This window comes from Apaloderma vittatum, unplaced genomic scaffold (assembly GCF_000703405.1).
Source record: "Apaloderma vittatum isolate BGI_N311 unplaced genomic scaffold, ASM70340v1 scaffold14205, whole genome shotgun sequence".
Classification (NCBI taxonomy): domain Eukaryota; kingdom Metazoa; phylum Chordata; class Aves; order Trogoniformes; family Trogonidae; genus Apaloderma; species Apaloderma vittatum.
Genome location: NW_009718860.1, coordinates 7518 through 27334, shown reverse-complemented (window position 1 = coordinate 27334; position 19817 = coordinate 7518). Strand labels below are relative to the sequence as shown.

The following is a 19817-nucleotide window of genomic DNA, read 5'->3' as shown; positions in this document are numbered from 1 at the left end:
ATAAACAATTGTTTACAGATTCATGAATTTGCTGGGTTTTGCTGATGCTAATATTTTCATTAAAATTCTTCCATCGCCCTCATCAGAGGACACACTGTAAGTTCTTGCTTGGCTCTCAATTTACTGAAAATGCTCAGAGAGAAACAAAAAAATAAATAGATATACACAAAGCGGTATATCTTTGAAGACATTCAGATTTCCCTTTTTCAAAAAGGAAAAGTGTTTTCCGTCACGACAAAAGTCAGTTAACAAGTTTGGTTGCTTGCGCGTGCTTTCCCCCCCCACCCTCTCAACCCCTTGAACTTTAACACTTTTTTTTTTTTTTTTTGGTATAGCATACAGAATTTACACAAAACGCAGAGAAAATATAAACGAAACACCAGGCGAACAACAATCAAACCGAAGTGAAATCTAGAGATGCCGGCGGGTTTCTAAAATGAAGAAATTTAACGAAACTAGGACCCATGCGTTTAGTTCTGCTCTCCCCGACCTTCCATCCTATACACTACGGTTCTGGAGATGTCCTCGTTTGATTCGGGTGACACTTTTTTCCATACTGTTTCTTTTAAAGCAAGTTCTTGCTGGAGATTCTCATAGTCCATTGGTCCAAAGGAATGCTAGTTGTTTAAGCAACATACATTATTTATTAGTGTAGGGGAAAAAATATAAAATAAAAAAGTAAGCCATACTTGCAGTCAATGCTAACAGACTCAAGTTTTCCACCTCTTCACATATTTCTCTCTTTTCCAGTCATAAAAAAAAAATAATAATCAAATACCAAGCTGGGTACTGTTCTAGCCATATCCATGCAAACGGAAGCGCTTTAAAAAATAAAAATCATTCTACCGTATCCTCTCCTACCCCCAGGGAAGTGCCCACCAATAATGTAAACTGACTGGTTTATCTGAAAGCTTGGACGTCACCAAGAAGTTTGGGGTTTAGGGAAGAGCCTTCCGTATCTCTTCGGCACGTCTACGAGCGCTACTCGCTAAACACACGTCTCTCCGACTTACCCGCTGGTCGCCGCCTTCTCTGCGAGGATCAAGTTTTTTGGCAAAGTGCCTCAAATTATCGTAGTTGTGGAAATTGCACAAAGAAACCAGATCCTGCAAATATTTAGAGAAACGCTGTGTTATTATTTTGGATAGGGCAGACAATAACACCTTTAAACACCTTTTTAAAGAAGTGCAAAGCAAGCAGCAATTTGCAAACCCGCTATTTTAACATACTCCAGGGGTATGAAACACTTCAGGAACAAGAACAGTCCAGGCTAGTCTGGTACAGAAAACTTCAATCAAAAGGATGAAACAGGAAAATGTGCAACACAACAGATTTTAATTTGGATCACAGGGCAAAAGGCTGTAATTACGGAACTTTTCTACGCTGTCCTATTTTTAAAAGTGAGTGTTACGTTCATGTTACTTGTGTGCCAAGATCATTTATCAGTTTTTAGGTCTTAGAGAACAAATGCATTAAGTCCTTCACCTAAATATAAAATCATAGATCAGGTGAATTATCAAGACTGCTTCATATGAAACTTTTAACATATTTAAACTAATATTTCAATCAAGTCCATCCAAACTAGTATCACTGCAGTTTAAGAGGGGGAAAGAAGGGGGGGAGAAAAAAAAAAAGCAGCATATAAAAGACCAGCAGCCCTTTCATTACTTCCTGAAGTGTTTCTTTTCAAAGGAAAAGGATTCCAGTGCTCCTGGCACCACTATTTTCCTTAAAGCTCATGAACTTAAAGTGTTATTTATTAGTAAAATGAAAACGTCTCTTCCTGGACTTTCACCCTCGGATCAGGTGAAACTTGCTACATACGGAAGAGTAATGAATTGCTGTTGAATTCACTCAGATCTCAGCTATTCTAACTCAAGTTCAGGGAAAAAAAGAAAAAAAAAAAACACTAAAGGCAATGTGGCTTACATGACAAAAGTGGATTCCTTTAACGCTGTTGCCCATCTTGTCCAAAGGAGGTGACCAGCACATCAAGCCCATAACGTTCGGAACGACCAGAAGAATCCCACCAGCAACTCCAGATTTCGCAGGAAGACCAACCTAGAGAATAATTAGGGGAATTACCACCCTCCGCAAACATCCTGCACTACTGTAACACAACGATGGGGGGGTTTACTGGAGATTGTTCCACAGCACATATGAAACGTAGATGGGGAATGCAGAAAGCATTGTCACTTCTCTCTTTTTAGATAGACAACGGCCTGAAGCACAGTTTGTGGCAACCTGAGGTAGGGGATCAGGAAGCTGTTTGCTCTCAGTAACACAGAGAGTCAGTAATACAGTGAAAAAGATAAATGTGTCATAAAAAAGCAATTAAAACCAAGCAGGAGTACACAAGTGTGTCAAGAACAGTTTGCAACAAAGCTATAGATGTTCAAAAAATAATCTTGACTGGAAAAGATAAAAAACAAAACCCCAAGAAAACGCCAGCCTGCCCTTGAAATCGCACCGTGACCTACTCGTTTACAAATCAGGATAAAGGTATTGCTTTTTTCCAGTAGGATCTAACACGTCACGCCTCCTTGTAGCTCTGTAAGCAATGTAACCTTTAGGCCACACAAAGCATCACACTGAATTCTACGTGTAGGCAATAAGGAAAAACTAAAAACGCTCAAGACGAAGCGTCGAAAACTCAAGTAAGATGCAGCACGCCCTCAAATACTTACACATGGAACAGACCGCCGGAAAAACAGGCATGGTACGTATGCTGCGTACAACAGCCCCTTTTACAACGCATCAGGACAATTCCTGACCTTTCTCTCACCAACAGCCTTTTCTGCAGGACAGGATTTGTGTTGCAGCACAAAAAGGACTCCCAAAAGCGAAGAGGAAGGGCTGGGAGGCATGTTGTACCGGTGGTGTCACGAATTCGAGGTGAGATTTTCCCAGTTCCTAATCAAGCCACCCAACACCCTCTCCTCTCCCCCAGGAGCACGCGAGCGGGCCCTGGAATGCGGAAAATGGCGCAGATTGATCCTTCTGGTCAGCTTTGTCTCCGAAAAGTACTTACGTGGAAGGCAAACTGCCCTGAGAAGTCATACATGCCACAGGAATGCATTAAACTCAAGGTATTCCGGACAGCTTCGGGACTCAGCACTCTCTCACCGGTGATTGGGCAAAAGCCGCCGTTGGCCAGAGTCGCTGCCATCACGCTCGCCGACTCGCAGGTCACTTCGATCGAGCAAAGCTTGTGAGAAAGAAAAAGAGATTCTAAGAACCGACACTTCTGGCAAGGGAAGGCCAAATACAGCAGGATCAACAGCACGTCTCTACAGAAATAACCTCTCATAAAATAACCTGCAGCACAGCGGCCGTTACAGGTGACGCCGGTAGCATCAAATTAACATGGTCTGAATCTTCCTACTACAATGATCCCAGCGATAGAGTTTGTAAGCCCGGTTAATAGTTTGGGACGGAATTTTTCATGGGTTAGTGTCTCTGCTCGATGCCTCCCCCCACCCCCCTTATGTTCCTTTGAGAGGAAGAGGTCTGGAAATCGATCTCAGCATTTCACATCTGCTTAAACGGCAAAGCCACAGAACGACTGGGGGGTTGGGGTTTTTTTCCATTAGAGTTTGTTTTGTGGGGTTGTATTTTTTTTCTTTCTTTCTTTAAGCCTTAAAAGACCCCACACATTATTAAAAGCACGTTTCAGAGCTGCAAACTCTAGCACATGCAAGTCTTAATGCCAGCACTTCCTGCTGGTGCAGCCTTATTTCACCTTTCTCTCGTATATATTTTACGACATATTAAATTCACAACCACATGATAGTTTCTCCCAGGATCCCTGCTTCGGTACAGACTATACATACTTTGGTGACACATCAGGAAATGTGATATGATGCCATCACCTGATGCTGCCTCATTTCTGCAGAAACCAAAAGATAAGCTGGTTTCAACCTGAAGCTGAAATGCTACTCTGAAAAGTAAAAAAACAAACTAGCGCTCATATTCTTGCTTTTGCCAAACAGTCATTACATGGTACTGCATGAAGTTACCTAAGCCACGTTTGCATGAGTAGTTACTACCTGGAATTCTTATTTTCCGGGTGCCAAACTCAATACATCCTAGTCCAATCAACTGGAGTTGCAAATCAAGAGATTGTCAGAGACGCATCTAAAATGGCAACTGTGTTTTAAACATATGAAGTATTACACAATATCACCTACTTTGAGAAAAAAAAAAAAAAGGCAACAAAAAAAACCCCCAAAACGTGTTTCTAGGTTCTCAGTTTAAGCACCTGCATTCTGTATCTCAGTTCTCTAAAGTGAGATTAACCCATCCTCACTTCACAGAGATAATAGGAAAATATGTTTATTCCTGCTCAGAAAGTTCCCAACTATACAAGGGAGGGAGGAGCATTACAGAAAACTCAAAAGAAAAGGAATAACTAGCCTTTTAAGTAGAATCTGAGCTGGAAAACAAGCGCTGTAGAGTGAGAAGGAAAGAAAACCAAACTGCCACTTGTGCGTGAGCTGCCCTTTTGCTGAGTGCGCAGCGCAAAGAGGGGTTTGCAAAGGAAAAAGAAAAAAAAAAAGAAGAATGACACGCAGTCGTGAAATTAGGAGGTCATAACGCCAATTCAAATACATCAGAGAAGTTAGTTTTGGTGTTTCTTAACTTAGGAATAGCTTTGCACTCAGGAGGGTATCAGCCCTTTAGGCAGTGGCATAGAAAGCATTTAAAAAGCATGTCTGAACAGCAAATTCAAACAAATTATCGATTTTGTTTTGTGGTAACAGAAGTTCGGAGTGGACTATCAGCTTGTACCTAGTTTCCAATGCCAGGAGAGGTCACCTAAGGCTAAACACACATTCCTCGCTTCATAAACACTCACTCAATCTAAAAGGTTAGAGCAGGTGCATCCCAACCCAAACCAAAAATCACATAAAACCTTCATATAAAAAAAAATTGTTCGTAAAAGCAAGCCTCACGAATTAAGAACAGACTCATTTTGGAGAACTAAACTCTGGAATTCTCTTTAAGCTCTCCCAGACGCAGGGAATCAGTAACACAACTCGAACTGCCTCTCGAGAACTATCCACAGCAGAGCTCGCCGAGCTGGAAACCCTGACTGAGGAAATACCTCCCGCTCGCCAAGTTCTCCTTTGGGGACAGTTGCAAATCAACTTGCTGAAAGTGAAAAAGGAGGGATAAATAGAAAAAAAATTGGAGAAAAGGAAAAAGGGAGGAAAAAAAAAAAAAAAAAAAAAAAAAAAAAAGGGGGGAGGGGAGAACATACGTGACCAGATTCCTTGTTTTACTCATAAGCATTGAATTAAACAAAGAGGAGGATGTCCTTGCATGATTTCATTTATAACCTTCGAGCTTACAAGAGAGTACGCACATGCTGTTTTCTTTACAGGCAGAGTGTAAATTACTTCACAGCACGATAAAGGGCGGCAGCCCAAAGCAGCAGAACCATTTTGCCAGACTCACGGAAGCAACACAAGGCGTTTTAAGCTCCCGGCTAGCAGGGTTTGAAAGGCTCTCACTAGGTTGCGGTGGCACCAAGCACACCACCCGAACAAACCCAACCCTGGACACATCAAACACACACCCTTCATTTCCAGCGTTTAACAGAAGCTGGCAGGTTTAACTATAAGCCATTAAAGCCTTCCTATCTATGAACAAATCAGCTTCTACTGCTTATAATGGTAATTCTACGTCTATAATGAGTCTCAATTTTCAAGTCAGTTACCTGAAAATAGAAGTCTAGAATAGCAACCATATCCGTGCCTTCAGGAAAGCACTGAGGAAGAAAAACAAAGGGAGTCTTTAGGTAAAGTCAGGATTATTTTTTTAAAATGTCACTCTCGCAGAAACACTAAGCTGGGTCTATTCTTGTCAGCCTATTAAAGCATTAAGCAAATTTTAAATGCAGTGTTTATTTTAACATAACAAGGAGGAATATCATATCGCGTCAGATTTAAAAGTGCAGTGAGGGCAACAAGCTAGGTGTTTACTGAAAAGCTTTGGATAGCTTTAAATCAGCAAACTGCAAAATGCATCTGGAGTCGTCAGCACAGCAGAGATAACGCATTTTATGTCAAATAAGTAATCACAGCTACGACAGAAAAAAAAAATTACAGCTGTTCTATTAGAATGACGTAAGCATGCTGCTTTCTAAAAGACCACATTTCGAGTAGCAGCATGCAGACACGTAGAGTACTGGAATAGTTCATGTCATACTGTGCACACACATACAAAAATAAATTACAGTCTTCACAGACTGTGACACAAGCCCACCACACACCCTTCAAAACACCAGAAACTAAAAAGAGATCAACCTTTTTTTCTTTCAAGTAATAGCCGATTGCAAAGTTTCGATCTCCGCTCTCTCTTTCGGATTGGAACCTTGAAATCAGATTTCAAACAGAAGACAAGAACAGCACGTTAAACTTTCAAAAAACACCTGAAAGTAACTCAATAAAACCGCACGTGAAGGGTATGGTACTTCTGAACAGCCATTCTAGGAATGGGACAGAAGGAAAAACACTTACGTAGCGTTACTGAACCCGACGTACTCGTTGCCAGCCATTTTATTCATGAATTGCATCACCTGCAAAGAGACAGAGGGGCGAGGGGGGAAGCATGCTAACGCGGTCAGAGTTCAGAAAAAGTTCTAACTGATGACCTTGCAACCCAGCCTAAAGCGCCTACCATGATTTTACAAACGCAATCCCAACCGCTCCACATCCAAACACCCAGTTAACCCATCCAAAGGCAAAGCGCTTGAAATCCCCTCGAGACTCCTACCGCGGGCTTTAATTAAAAAAGGAATGTTACAATGTTAACTTACGTAGTCGAATTTTTCTGCGTTATTTGCTCCTTGCTGCAAGAAAAGAAAAAATAATTTACAAAAATTGTTAACGGAAGAAAAGTTAGTTCACTTAACAGTATTAGAATTTTTAACGCATACAACTACGGTATGAGGCTACTTAAGAGTAAGGTACTACAATCATCTCGTATATTAATGAAAACATTAAAGTGTTAGATAAGTAAATCTTTAATTATCATTTAAATTAAATAATCCTCTAAGAGCCTTATCAAACACCTGCATGTTGGACATGAATTTAAACTGCCAAAGGTATGCTGTATTTTAAGTGCTCTCTATTCAACTTTACGTGTTTAGCATAAGTAAAAGTAGTAGTAGTAGTTAAAGGAAAAAAAAAAACCAAACAAAAGGAACTACAATCAGGATAATTATAATGAAAACACTAACTTTTTAGAGATTAGTAACCCAAAGCTATTCTTATATTACCAACAGAGCTGAGCATAGGAAGGTTGAGGCTATTGCAGTTAAAAAGTATTTCCACGGCTAGTGCCCAGATTAAGAATTTAGATTGAAGACTTAAAGTGCTACCCCTCGCTAGGCAAATAATTGCAATTAGTCAGAAATACCTGATTTGGTTAATATCTGATTAACGTCCTACCTACTAAAAATTAAAGTTAAGAAAGAAAAAATAGAATTTCACATCACAAGAGTACAGCATTGTGCTAAAAACGTAAAGACAAACCTAAATCCAACTTAATAAGGATGCTAGCGAAACTTAACTCTCAGGGTTGGTGGGTTTGGTTTTTTGAGGGGAAAGACAAGGGGTGTTATTTTTGGGCTTGTTTTGGGTTTTTTTTTTCCTCCCCGCATTTCAGGACATTCTCAAATTTAGCAGCTGCCAGTTAATGACGAATTAACTCTTCACAGGTCTCTGCCGGGCGACCTTTCGCAAATTCCTACAGCGAGATATTGAAAGAGGGGCAAGGAGGTAAAACGATCTGCTGGGGGCGTTTTGAATTTTTTCAAGTGGCCAAGTAAAACTCTTGGAGAAATTTTAGAAAGAGCGGCACCCCATATGCAAGCGGAAACAGCACATTCGGATCAGATGCTTTTATCAATTCTTCTCATATTAAAGAGACTTGATTTTTAGATAACAAAACTCCTGTTTTAACGTACCTTGACCGATTCAAGACGCTGCTTGCGCCGTGTTTAGTACGGGACCGGGGAAGGGAGGGGGGAAAAAACTGAAGCTTTTGTATTGACTGGTGTTTTACTTAAGGAAATGCACAAAGCCAGCCGCATTTCCCACCCGGCACGTGGATTAGGGTCTTGCAGGTAATCTTGGAAGCCCATGCACCAGCTCAGCTACGAGAGGATGCGCAGTCATACACATACGAAAGGAACAGCACGTTGTTGGGTCAAAATTATGCACCAGTGGTCACCTTCTGCTCAAAGGCTAATAACCTTACTCTTAAAGGCAATCATCTCTAGCTAATTTGCAGTAAGATAAAAAAAAAATAATAATAATATTAAAAAAACCATGACACATTGCATCAAAATGTTCCCGTATAATATACCAGAACACAAGTCTTAAAAATTTAACTCCAAATCTGTTCAATGAAAAATAATTAAAAGAAGAAATTACCAACTTCATTGAACTGTTGCAGTTGTCAAAATATTCCATAGATCCTAATGCTGTAAAATATGTAACAACATTTAAACCACAAAAACCTTTTTCAACCTTGCAAATGCACAATGAACATCTTTTTTCTGGGAAAGTGGGTCGGCATTAGTTATGGGATGCTGCATTGATCACTGTATGGTTAGACATGTATAATAAATTGAAACAAGTTCTTTTGTTAAAAAAAAGAAAGAGGGAGAAAGGGATCATGCTTTCTGCAAAAAGATAAATACATAACACTTCACGTTTTTCCCAGCTGAAAAAAGTATTCCTAGCCCTGCAACAAAACCCTGGCTTTTCTAGCAGCAGATCACACTGGTGGGCAAAAGACTTGACACAAACTTTTTCAAGGTTTCTTTTTAAAATTTACGGCTCATCTCGTATTTTGGAAAGAATCTTCTGTACGCTAAGGCAGACGATGCTGTTTTAGTCCTCGATGTTCCACACGCTGGCAGAGGTACTTTATATCGAACAGAAAAGCGTTTGTTACCGAAATTACACCTCAAATATTTTCCTAAGTAGTCACATAATCGAGACCTCGGTAAGGAATTAACGTAACACGCAACTAAACCGGAAAACTTGGCTTCTGTCCGCGCGCCAACTAAAAAACCCAAGAGATCAGCTCCCCGCTTTCAGCAGCTCCTCCGGAAAAGCTGCAGAGACACAGAGGCGACACACACCCAGGGGTGAAAATTCGGTTGCAAATCTGAAATCCCAGCATTCCGAACGCCGAGCAACTTTTCCCCTGACAGGTGAAACAAATATAAGAGACAGGAAAGCTTCTGTGCTCGCACAAACGCCCCTTGTCTTCAGCTGGATCACAAAGAAAAAAGGTTGGGGGCACTGCGACCTTCTGCAGGAGTTTTAAGTTCCGACGCAATTTATCTGTCTAGAACATCAAAGCTGCTGCTCCATGCACTGACTCCACAAACAGGACATTTACTGGAATACATGTTCATATACACACTTATCGTGTACATGCCCGTGTGTATATACATATGAGAGAGCACTTCTACATGAACACAAAAGGAAATTAAAAATGTTCAGGGCTTTTTTTTTCAGGTAGGCAGAAAATTCAAACTTGCAGAAGACAGCTCAGTGCTCAAGGCGATTGGGTAAAAGCTTAGAACCACAACGGACACCGTGGCTGTCGATCGTCAATTTGAATTTTTTGACTGTGTCAGGTTTTAGTGATCTTCCCTTTTAAAAAAAAAAACAAACAAAAAAACCCAACCAAAACCATGTAGTTCTATTATTTGTATTTCTACTACAAAAATATAAGCAGCTGCATACGTTGCATGCCTACAAGTACATAGGAAAGAAGAGACCCATGGATACTTACCAGAGCTTGCAACAACAAAATCAGGCAATATTTATTACAAAAGTAGTTAATATTAGCCACTTTTCATTGATAAACATTTGGTTTCTAAGATTAAACTACATGAGCTCCTACCATGTGTGTCGTGTGAAAATAATTTTTCAATTTCAAATCTAAGCCAAGCTAATAAAAACATCTGGATCAGGAGAAGTTTATAATCTTCTATGCAACAGAAAACTATTTAAAAATTAATTTCTGGAATTTTTTAAGCCAGATGTATAACCTAACAGTATATTGTGACGCAAACATGCAGAAAAAAATAATTCTAATTGCACATTTTAGATTAACTTCTAATGTCTTTAGTTTTCTGTACTTAGATTTTTTTTAAATTTTATTTCTTAATCTGGGCCTGTTCTGTGAGGACTGGTGCCTTGACTTCTTAGCGTGCCATTTTCAGCTCTCAAATATTTGAGAGCACACTGTCACGGCCAGTATTCGACCCACTAAGACCAGCACTATCATAGTTTCAAATACACGTCAGAATTATTTTTGTGCCCTTGGGGTATTAAATCCTTGCGTGCGTGCCCACGCAACTGCAAATCTCACAACTACATACTCTATGCCAAGTTACATCGAGGACATTATTAAAAAGCAAGCGTGGAATAACGTGAACGGACGTTCTCCGGGAGAAAATGAAGAACTCGGGAAGAGAGGAAGCTTCACCCAAATAAAGGCAAGTACCTAGCAGAGAAGATCACAACGCCGACACGTGCTGGACGGTGGCATGGATGCACATTTACACATCAGCCCATGAGGAGGGATAACTGGAGCGGGGAGCATAAAGCACTTACACTCAGTCTGTACTACTCCTTGTAACTCTGCTGACAAATTACCCTGATAAACTATGCATTTTCCCACCCCTCAAGTATTATACTGTAACCAGACACATTTCCTAAGAACTACATCCTGACAGCAAGCAGACTCTTGGCCCGGCTGGACAGGTTTTTCCACCACTCTGCCTCATTTATTTTACGACTTATCAGCCTAATCTGAAAGCTCTTAAGTGTACCAGATACACCTCTTAATGTGCTGTACAACTTCATACAATTCAAGCTGTGGTTGGTTGGTTGGTTGGTTTTTCAGGGTGAGTAAATCAGCCTTCTCCTTTTCTTGCACACCGAATTTTTCTGTGAGGACTGTGACTATTGCTATGCATAGTCTAAATGCTTCCCACGTTAATTCATCACCACAGAACTCCCTGCACTGAGCAATCAACTCCGTCTTCACTGTCTGCGTAAGATTCTCCGTATCAATCTTAAATGATTTCTATGGAAAATACAGAATATGGAGAATCTTAGTGGATTCTTAGACACTGTTATTTGCCCAAACCTTTACTCTTATCTCAGGACAGCTTTTATCTACAGATGGAATCTCGAGGCGTACAACCAAAATGACTTTAAATGAATCCCTTGTCCTCTGGTGACTCCTTCCACAGCCATGTGCTTTCTCCTTCGTATTTCCCTCTGGAACCTTCCTCTTCACCTCACCTGCACCTCTGACGCGCTGCCCTCCCCATTCGGTAAAGATATGCGGAGGCGGGCAATTGCCACAACCACTGATAGCCCTGATGTTGACATGCTTTGAGAATTTAGTTTAAAGAGTTTTGAGAAAGGAAAAAAAAACAAAACCCACAAACAGATCAAAGCGAGAAAACCCCTCCATGCCGCAGGCAATAAAGGCTTTTCCCAGTCGCCGTGAAAGAAAGCCACGTGCTTACGGAGCACTGAACCTACAGGGGCTGAATCATCTTTCAGGCACCTGCATTTCCTCGGAGACGGCGAAGAATTTACCATTTTATGCAACAGCACTTTTCCACGAGCTCCTGTAATTGCCACCATTTCCTTTTGATAGCAACCAGTTGAAAATTGGTAGAACTACGTCATCTATAATAACTAGCAACAAAGGCAAACGGCTGTACGGTTACCAACGAGGGAAATGGTCCTTAGGGGGTTTTTTCTGAAAATTTTGTTTCACTCAAACTGGCCCACAGGATGTCCTTTAGCTGAAGCGGGTTTTAATTGTACGTACATGCTTTAAACTGCAGGAAGAGTCTGTCGAGTGTAATGCAAGTACAGTCAAAACGAAAAAAAAAAAAGAAGCAGTAAGTTACGGCACCAAAACGTAAGCACATGGTCATCCCAAGCACGTGATGCGAGAGAATCACTTAAGCTGATAAGAGGATGATGTAGTCATGCCTAATGAAGCCAAACATACAATTTCACATGCACACACACTTTATTATTTATTATTAGGAAGAGCAAGGACTAAACATAGCATTACAATTTACTGCTATGCCCCGTAACCAAATTCTTAAGGCAGTCAGAACCGGGTATGCGATGCTAAGAACCCCTTCCCCCCCTAAAATGTTAAACTTATCGCATATTCTGACCAAAAAAGATTACTCCAAGCATCATCTCTTGCCCACAAGCCATCAGAATTTGTGTCAGACTCTAAAGGCAATCTCTCCAGGGCTATCAACACGTTTGCTTTGATATACCTGTCATACACGGTGAATTTGACCCTGTCTATTAACGCCTGAATTTTTCTAGGAGCCATACACAGTCTTCAAGCTATGCAAGTAACACCTCAAATAAATAAAATGAAAGCAGAGGAGCTGGGGGTGAAAACACACGTTAATGAAGTCATCTTTTCCAGGGAAAAAAAAAAGTTTAGATTAAATACAAGTGTGAATTACTTAAACCATTGAACAATTAGTAGGGAAGGTTGTTCAGCTGCAGATTGTTACAGAGGTTATTTCACAAAAAATACAACTATTAAGTAACTTCGCACCTATGACCCACTACGTCATTTTCTTCAGAATATGTTTAGCTTAGTTATTCAAATGATAAATGGTACCTGGGCGGAAGCAGTACATAAAATAATCTATGTTTTAATCATCCTGGAAACAAATAATGGAGCATGATAAGCAAGATACGCGTCCACTACACGTGCAGTCACCACATGCAAAATGTTAGTGAGATGCAAGACTCTCCATAAGAACACTAGAGCAACAGAAAATTAAAAAAATGTAATAAAAGAAAAAGCACCCAGCAAAACCAATCCCCCAACCTTCTAACAAATATCACAAGTGCATGCAGTAAACAATCCACATTATCTACTCCAAAGTTACACCATATCTCACGAACTATGTGCCTGCTGCAAGAGGCACATGCTTGTGTTTCGCCTTCTGATCATTAGGGTATGTTGTAGGAGGACTAACATTTGGACATTTCAGACAAATGTGCTAAGTCAGATGTTAAAATTCACTGTTGTCCAAGTGAATTTCAATGCTCAGTCAACCTTTAAAAAATATTAAATGTGAATAAATTTACCTGTCATACTTAAGGCCATTTTCTTTCACCTACAGCTATTAAAGATAAATGTCTTTAAGCAGGAGTTCTTACACCTTCTTTAAATATAAAATAACAGAAAATCATGATCTAAGTAATTTTAAAATCAACAATTTGGGAATAGGAGTAGGAAACACACTGTAGCTAATGGACTTTGAAGCATAACTGATACAAAGGCTGAAACAAGATTTTTAGACCTCCAAAGTAACAGTATTAAGTTTTCTACTTCAAATCTCCAGGGAACTGACATGTTACCAACAATTTCAAGCAGGCATCCTTAGAAAAAAAATAAATTAAAAATAGTTATCTGTACCAGCGGCTACCAAAAAAGGGCAGAAAATACAAGTAAACCATCTGGCAAACATTAGCATTACATAGAATTTATGCCATTTACAATTTCAAGAGATACATACAGCTATTATAAAGAAAAATAAAACTCCAAAATTTCCAAAAGTCGCGAGATCGTGTTGTTACTCAGCTATGGTTTACTCAGCAAAATACAGGCAACTGTCTCCAAACCCACTCATTTCAGAAAGCACATTTAAGGTCCCAACAGAAACTACGCAACACAGAAATTAAACATAATTTAGTCGTACGATCTGTTAATAGCGGACAAATTCAGTGTGAAGACTGACGAGCAAATACAGCTGCATTGCTCCGGCACTAATTATTGTAATTATTGTTTCTTCTGCAGAGCAAGAAATATTCATCTGATGCTACATAAGAGCATCAGACATTCCAAAACTATTCCTGAGCGCTCCCAAGTATATTCCTAAGGACATACTCTTGGCATTTAAAAAGTATGAGGCAACTCTCCCAAGAGAATATCAAATGTTGTGCCATTAAAGAAGGCAAAAGACCCTCAAAACACGAAGGAAAAAGAATCTGTACTTTTTAAAAACTGCTAGGCTAATCCTGCTTTGGTTCGGAAGTGTTTCTATTTCCAAACCATCAGAGCTTGTCTGCCTGCCAGTGAGGAATCTGCCCTCAGGAACATAAAACAGTTCGATAATCTCCATCAGATTTTCTTTGTTGTTATTTTTTTTCTACATTCTGTTAAAATATTCTGAGAGAAACTAAAAAAAGAACTTTTTACCTTGATTAAAGATGTGATCACAATTGCTCCAGCATTCACCATAGGGTTATGAGGCCTGTCTGTGAAATAAAGTTTCCAATTACAAATATATCCCAGGACACGTTTCACAAATAAAATCAGTGAAGTAAGTGAAAAAAGCATAAAAATTAATGTATGACTTAAAGTTATGATTATGGAATAAAATCCTAAAGTTAAAACACTGCAACCCAGCATCATACACCATTTTTTGTAATTCTGAGCAAAGTATTTTACAGCTTAGAACAGACTCAGCCTAAAACTACTTAATAAGCAACTTAAACATTTTGGCATCTTTTTTTTCCCTTGAAAATTGCGAATCCTCTCCAGTGTTCCAAGACACATTTGCAAGTGGAACAACTCTAAAGGACTTGACAATTTTTCCTCCAAGTTACCAAGTCTCAGTGATTTTAAAAGTGTTCAAACAGGTCCTTAAAAAAAAAAAAAAACCAACATATTTCGGTTCTTGAATTTCGTTACTGCTGTACACAAATACAAAATCCTGACTATTCCTAAGAATCGGAGGTTTCTATTGAGAGCTTCTGAAATACAATTTACTCATTTCCACTAGAATTTAATGTACTTTATAACTGACCTGCGTACACCTGCCACGCTTTTTACTTTTTATCACTATTCTCCATATTAACAGTATTTTTGCATTCCCAGTCTTCCTTGGCTGCTCATGTGAACAAGAAATCTTTTTTTCTTTCCTTATTTTTCAAAAAAAACCCTTTCCCTTATGGGCTGAATTACTTTTCCCAATACAAGGTTTCGTTCATCAGCATCTATGTCCCACCACCAGTAGCTTAGTTTTGTTTTTCTGGTTTCCTTATGTTTAAACTGACATTTTTGCTGTGCCTTTCATCTAGGATGTTAATTTTTGAGAGTTCTGGTGGCTGAAAATCTCAACCAACTCTCAATATTCTACCAGTTACTCTACCAGCTACTGTACCAGCTGCTGTACCAGCTACTCTACCAGCTACTGTACCGGTTATTCTATCAGAAAAGGTAAGATCTTCTGTCCAAAAACCCAAATCTCCCTTACAATGCAAACTTTGTGTCTAAATATTGGGGTTTTTAGGTTGTTAGTGCCATTCCTTATCTCTCGAAACACCCACCAATTGCTCCGATTTCACACAACTGTACCCGAGATCCACTGAAGGTCCTTTTTCACTCATGTACCAGTAACACAAGCAAGTAGGGTCAAATATGTTTGATTAAAACCAGATTCTGAGTAGGAAAAAATACAGCATTTCCATCGCTTGCTAACTCTTTCAGGGCCGCTGGCCCTTGTTGCACCCTCCTGCCACTACCGAGAGAAAGAGTTACACAAACCTTTGCCTTGGTAACTGCTCCCCTTTGAACTGCTCCTTGCAGTGACCAGACCACATTGTCACCCTCAATTCCTCCTCTAGCTAATTTTCCCTTTCTCAGAGCTTCCTCTCATCACCATCAGGTCCATAAACGCGTTATCGACTTAATGACATATAGGCCACGCCAGAAGTGTTTTTATGAATGTTTTGCTCTCGATTCTTCTGCACATCTCTCTGGTTTCAATCTGCCACACAGTGTTACTTAAAAAAAAAAAAAAAGGCAAATTCCCAAGCCACCCAGAGCACATGTACATTTGACTAAAAAGAACACGCAATATTCATTTAGCATTCAGCAGCTCAGAACCTTATTGATGTGCTAAGTTCAGCCACAAAAATATACCCTCAGAAATTCTCTTGCACCTCATTTCCTTGAAGATGTTGCCACTTACCTTCGATGTCCCAAAGCATTCCTGGTTACTTTTTCCTCTGCTCTCTCCTGTCTCTGCCTGCTCAACATCTCAAAGCACACGTACCAGCTCTGGCTACTTCACAACCGACACCCCTCCAGGCGCTGCCCTCACATGAAGAGCACCAAAGGAAACACAGACTCTCATGAACACGCTTCCAAATTCAAGTCATGTTTTGTCCCCCGCTCGACGAGTCAGCAAGGAACAACCATCGTGGGAGCGTTAACAGCTCAGGGGGGGCACAGCGCTCCGGTTTACCACAGAGCAGGACACCTGCCCTTAATCTGCTGCTGTCTCCTCTCAACAGAACAAACCTTGTCAGGTTATCAGGGTCCCAGGAAAACAGTTTTTACTGTTTTATCTGCAGAGCACGAGATAATCCTGTGCAAACACTTTCACACGCATAGATATCTGTAACTGGCAGATAACCTCGGTCTTGCCACAACAGCTACGGGCTTCCTAGAGAAGTGGTGGGTGCTCCGAGTCAGTGTTTGAGAGGCATTTAAACAGTGCCTTTAATAACACACGTGAACTTCTGGTGAGCCCTGAAGTGCTCAGGCAGCTGGACTAGATGACTTGCAGGTCCCTTACAACCGAAACTGTATTTTACACTACGGTGAAGAATTTCTCTGCAGGCTGAAGACATAGTGGCTTTTTTTTTAAGGGCCAGGATGCCTAAATAAAATCTTACATTCTGACAGACTCCAGCTAATTTCAAAGAAGAGACGTCTTCCGCTCCCGTCAATGATACTTCCATTCACTCTCTTAGGGATGTACAGGTTCCAATACCTTTTTAAGGAAGGCCACACGTAGGTCTCTTTCTAAAGGAGCAGCAGCCACTGACTGACCCAGAGTGGGTGCCATCAGCGAGGGGATTCCACATGGTGCAACAACAAGGAACGAGGACTGACACTGTAATTGTGACAGCGTGCTGAAGAGGTGAACAAATCCACCCATTAATCTTTAGAAAGAGGTATCAGTGCAAAGCTGACATGCACCACTAAAAGCAAAACATACACATTCTCTATGTAATCAAATAAAGCCAATGACTAAACAAATACCCAAACACCACATTTACACACCTTCTCTGCAAGTCTCTACATTGCCGTATCATCTCATCATACTTAGGAGTAAATTCATGGGCTTTATCCTCAATGAACAGCACAAGTCATAATAACCCTTCAATTCTAACTGGGGTGCCCTGATTAAGTCTAGCGAGGTGCTTTGACAATTTGTCTCCTGAATAAACAACCCACCAAAGAGCCTCTGAACAGTAAATATATTCCTCCCCGACACAGCGCCCTGGTTTTCCTGCGGGAAGGAGATACTCGCCTGCAACAGCCTTTTACAACGCACTAAGTTTAAAAGGTGTATCTAAATTCAAAATAAAAGAACGCATTTATTTCATTACCTAAAGTCTAAATCTCCACTGGACTTCACTATCAAATTTGGGGGTTTTTTTCAGTATCTCAAACTGCTTGGCAATTCAGGGGACTGCTCTAGCAACTGGCCATATGCAAACTACACCTTTCCCCTAACGAACTCAAATTATAGCACTTTTTCTCTGCCAGGTCTTCTGACCTTTTTCCATCCGTCATCGGCCTTCGAGCGCAGAAAGCAGAGGCTGCCCCGCACACACAACACGAGGGTTTTAATACACTGAACAGTTCATCAAGGAAAGCTCCAGCTGAAAAGACACCAAAATGCGCTTGTCCAATATAAAAATTTAAGGGAAAGAACCCCACCTTTGATTAACAAAATCCTTCAGCGGAATAAAGAACTTCCTGGCAACCCTTCATCCAGCTGCAATGCAATATTTAGTACTGGACTAATTCTACAAATAATTATCAAGAAAAGGTCCCATGTATGACTAAGAGATACTAACCGTAAATACCTGTAGGTATTGTCGGATGTGTTACATCATGAACTCAACAGGTATGAAAAAAATCCTGCAAACTGCTCCATGACCAGAACTAGGAAAATTATTCCTGATTACATCTATTCCAGAAACACTTTATTATGTGAAATACCTGATAAACTTCAAGCAACTAGAATAATCTGATTTTAATTAACATGAGAATTGCTTTAGTCCTCTAGAAATCTGGATTGTTCAATGGGCCGTATGTTTCCTTAGATAAAAAAAATCCCACTTTTAAAATCGAATATTCACAAGGCTGCAGGAGTCTCCAGATTTCCATTGCATAGGACAGACCTTACTCAAAACATACCTGATTCTTAGTAACACTTTTCTGGTTTAAGGCGGCATTTTTAGCTACAATTTAAAATTGTCTTACAATAGTCTCCATTCTTTCGAGGTTGAATCTCAACACTAGTAAACAAAGACATGGAAGAACATCCTGTCTTATGAATCTTTAATGTATGAATCTTTAATGTATAAAAATCTTTAAAGTATATTAAAAAAAATAGCTTCAGATGCATGACTAACCAGTTTCCAAATACCTGCACATCACTTCATAAAATCCTGCTTACCAACAGGAAATTCAGCTATATCAGAGTAATTAGAAAGCAAATAGACTAAATACCTGTAGGGGTTTTTTTTACTTTCAAATCCGCTCTTCAAAGTAGTTATGCCAAATATTCTGCATACCCAAACTTCACACATCAATTTAAATAAAAAGCGTAATCCCCTCTTCTCTTCCTTCCCAGAAACTCAATTCCTTTTATCTCCCTGAAATGCTCCTAATTATTAGACTTCTACCTTCTTTTCTTTGTCTTTCTTTTAAGAACTGTAGAGATTAGAGGCTCCTTAGATCTAACACATTTTTCTTGCGTTAGTTTTATCAACCCCCAAGCACAAAAATTAAAATTTCTATTGTGTGATCTAAGTCTTGTCCATTAATTTCATTCACACTGGTCAAACTTTCAATAATCCCAATTCTCTTACTGCATAACAGTCTTAGAAATATTCTTAAAGTCTAATAGTAATAGTAATGTAAAGACCACAGCCTAACAATTCGTCTTCTTTCATAGGTCATTTTTAAGAACAGCAACAAGAAGAAGAAAATATGACTATACTTTCTGTCATTTCATTAAAAACAAAATAAACTAAAAAACCTGAACACCTACGCTGATCCCAAGGAAAAAATGGGCAATTTTCAGCACCATCAATTTTTGGGTTTTTGTTGTGGTTTTTTTTAAAATATCTGAAAGCTTTCTTAGGACACGAAAGGTAGCCTTCACGCTGTACAACCTTGCATTTGAAAAATCTAGGAAAGCAAAAACAAGACAGCAAAGCTTGACAAAATGCTTAATTCTCTCTTGGCAACATAGACGCGTGTTGGTATTTCATTACCACTTAGTAACCTAATAAAGAATAAATTAATTGTCAAGATCTATTTTATTTGTATGTTTAGAAAGATGATTTTAAAACATGGGCTAAATATAACTATATCTCATTAATATTAATAATATAGATATTTATGTCAGAATTCAATACAGCCCTTGACAAAAATATCATCCAAGCCGTATGCCATTAATGAAATATTAATTGCAATACCATGGCAACAGAAACACTGTCTGTTCTCTTACCGAGAAAGATCCGCTAGAAGAAACATTTGTGTTTCAGAGATAACATCCAGTATTTCCTCTAAGGCTACATGAGTCATCCCTCTCCGATTTTTTGCCATCATGCTTTTAAAAATAACATTTTCACACTCACGAACGAACACACTACGAAAAAGAAAAAACGCCTAGAGAA

At 39.6% G+C, this 19817-nt stretch overlaps 1 protein-coding gene across 1 annotated transcript in view; it reads right to left on the bottom strand.

Moving 5' to 3' along the window:
* Nucleotides 1-470: 470 nt before the first annotated feature.
* LOC104274708 (glutaminase kidney isoform, mitochondrial-like) overlaps nt 471-19817 on the bottom strand; it is a gene marked incomplete at its 5' end in the record, with an annotated part of 22642 nt that continues 3295 nt past the window's right edge. Inside the window, 9 exons of the mRNA XM_009870413.1 lie at nt 471-617; nt 1014-1106; nt 1930-2061; nt 3032-3208; nt 5723-5773; nt 6312-6378; nt 6525-6583; nt 6824-6856; nt 14305-14363. Of these exons, the coding sequence (XP_009868715.1) occupies nt 471-617; nt 1014-1106; nt 1930-2061; nt 3032-3208; nt 5723-5773; nt 6312-6378; nt 6525-6583; nt 6824-6856; nt 14305-14363 (818 nt within the window). The remainder of the gene's footprint in view (nt 618-1013; nt 1107-1929; nt 2062-3031; nt 3209-5722; nt 5774-6311; nt 6379-6524; nt 6584-6823; nt 6857-14304; nt 14364-19817) is intronic.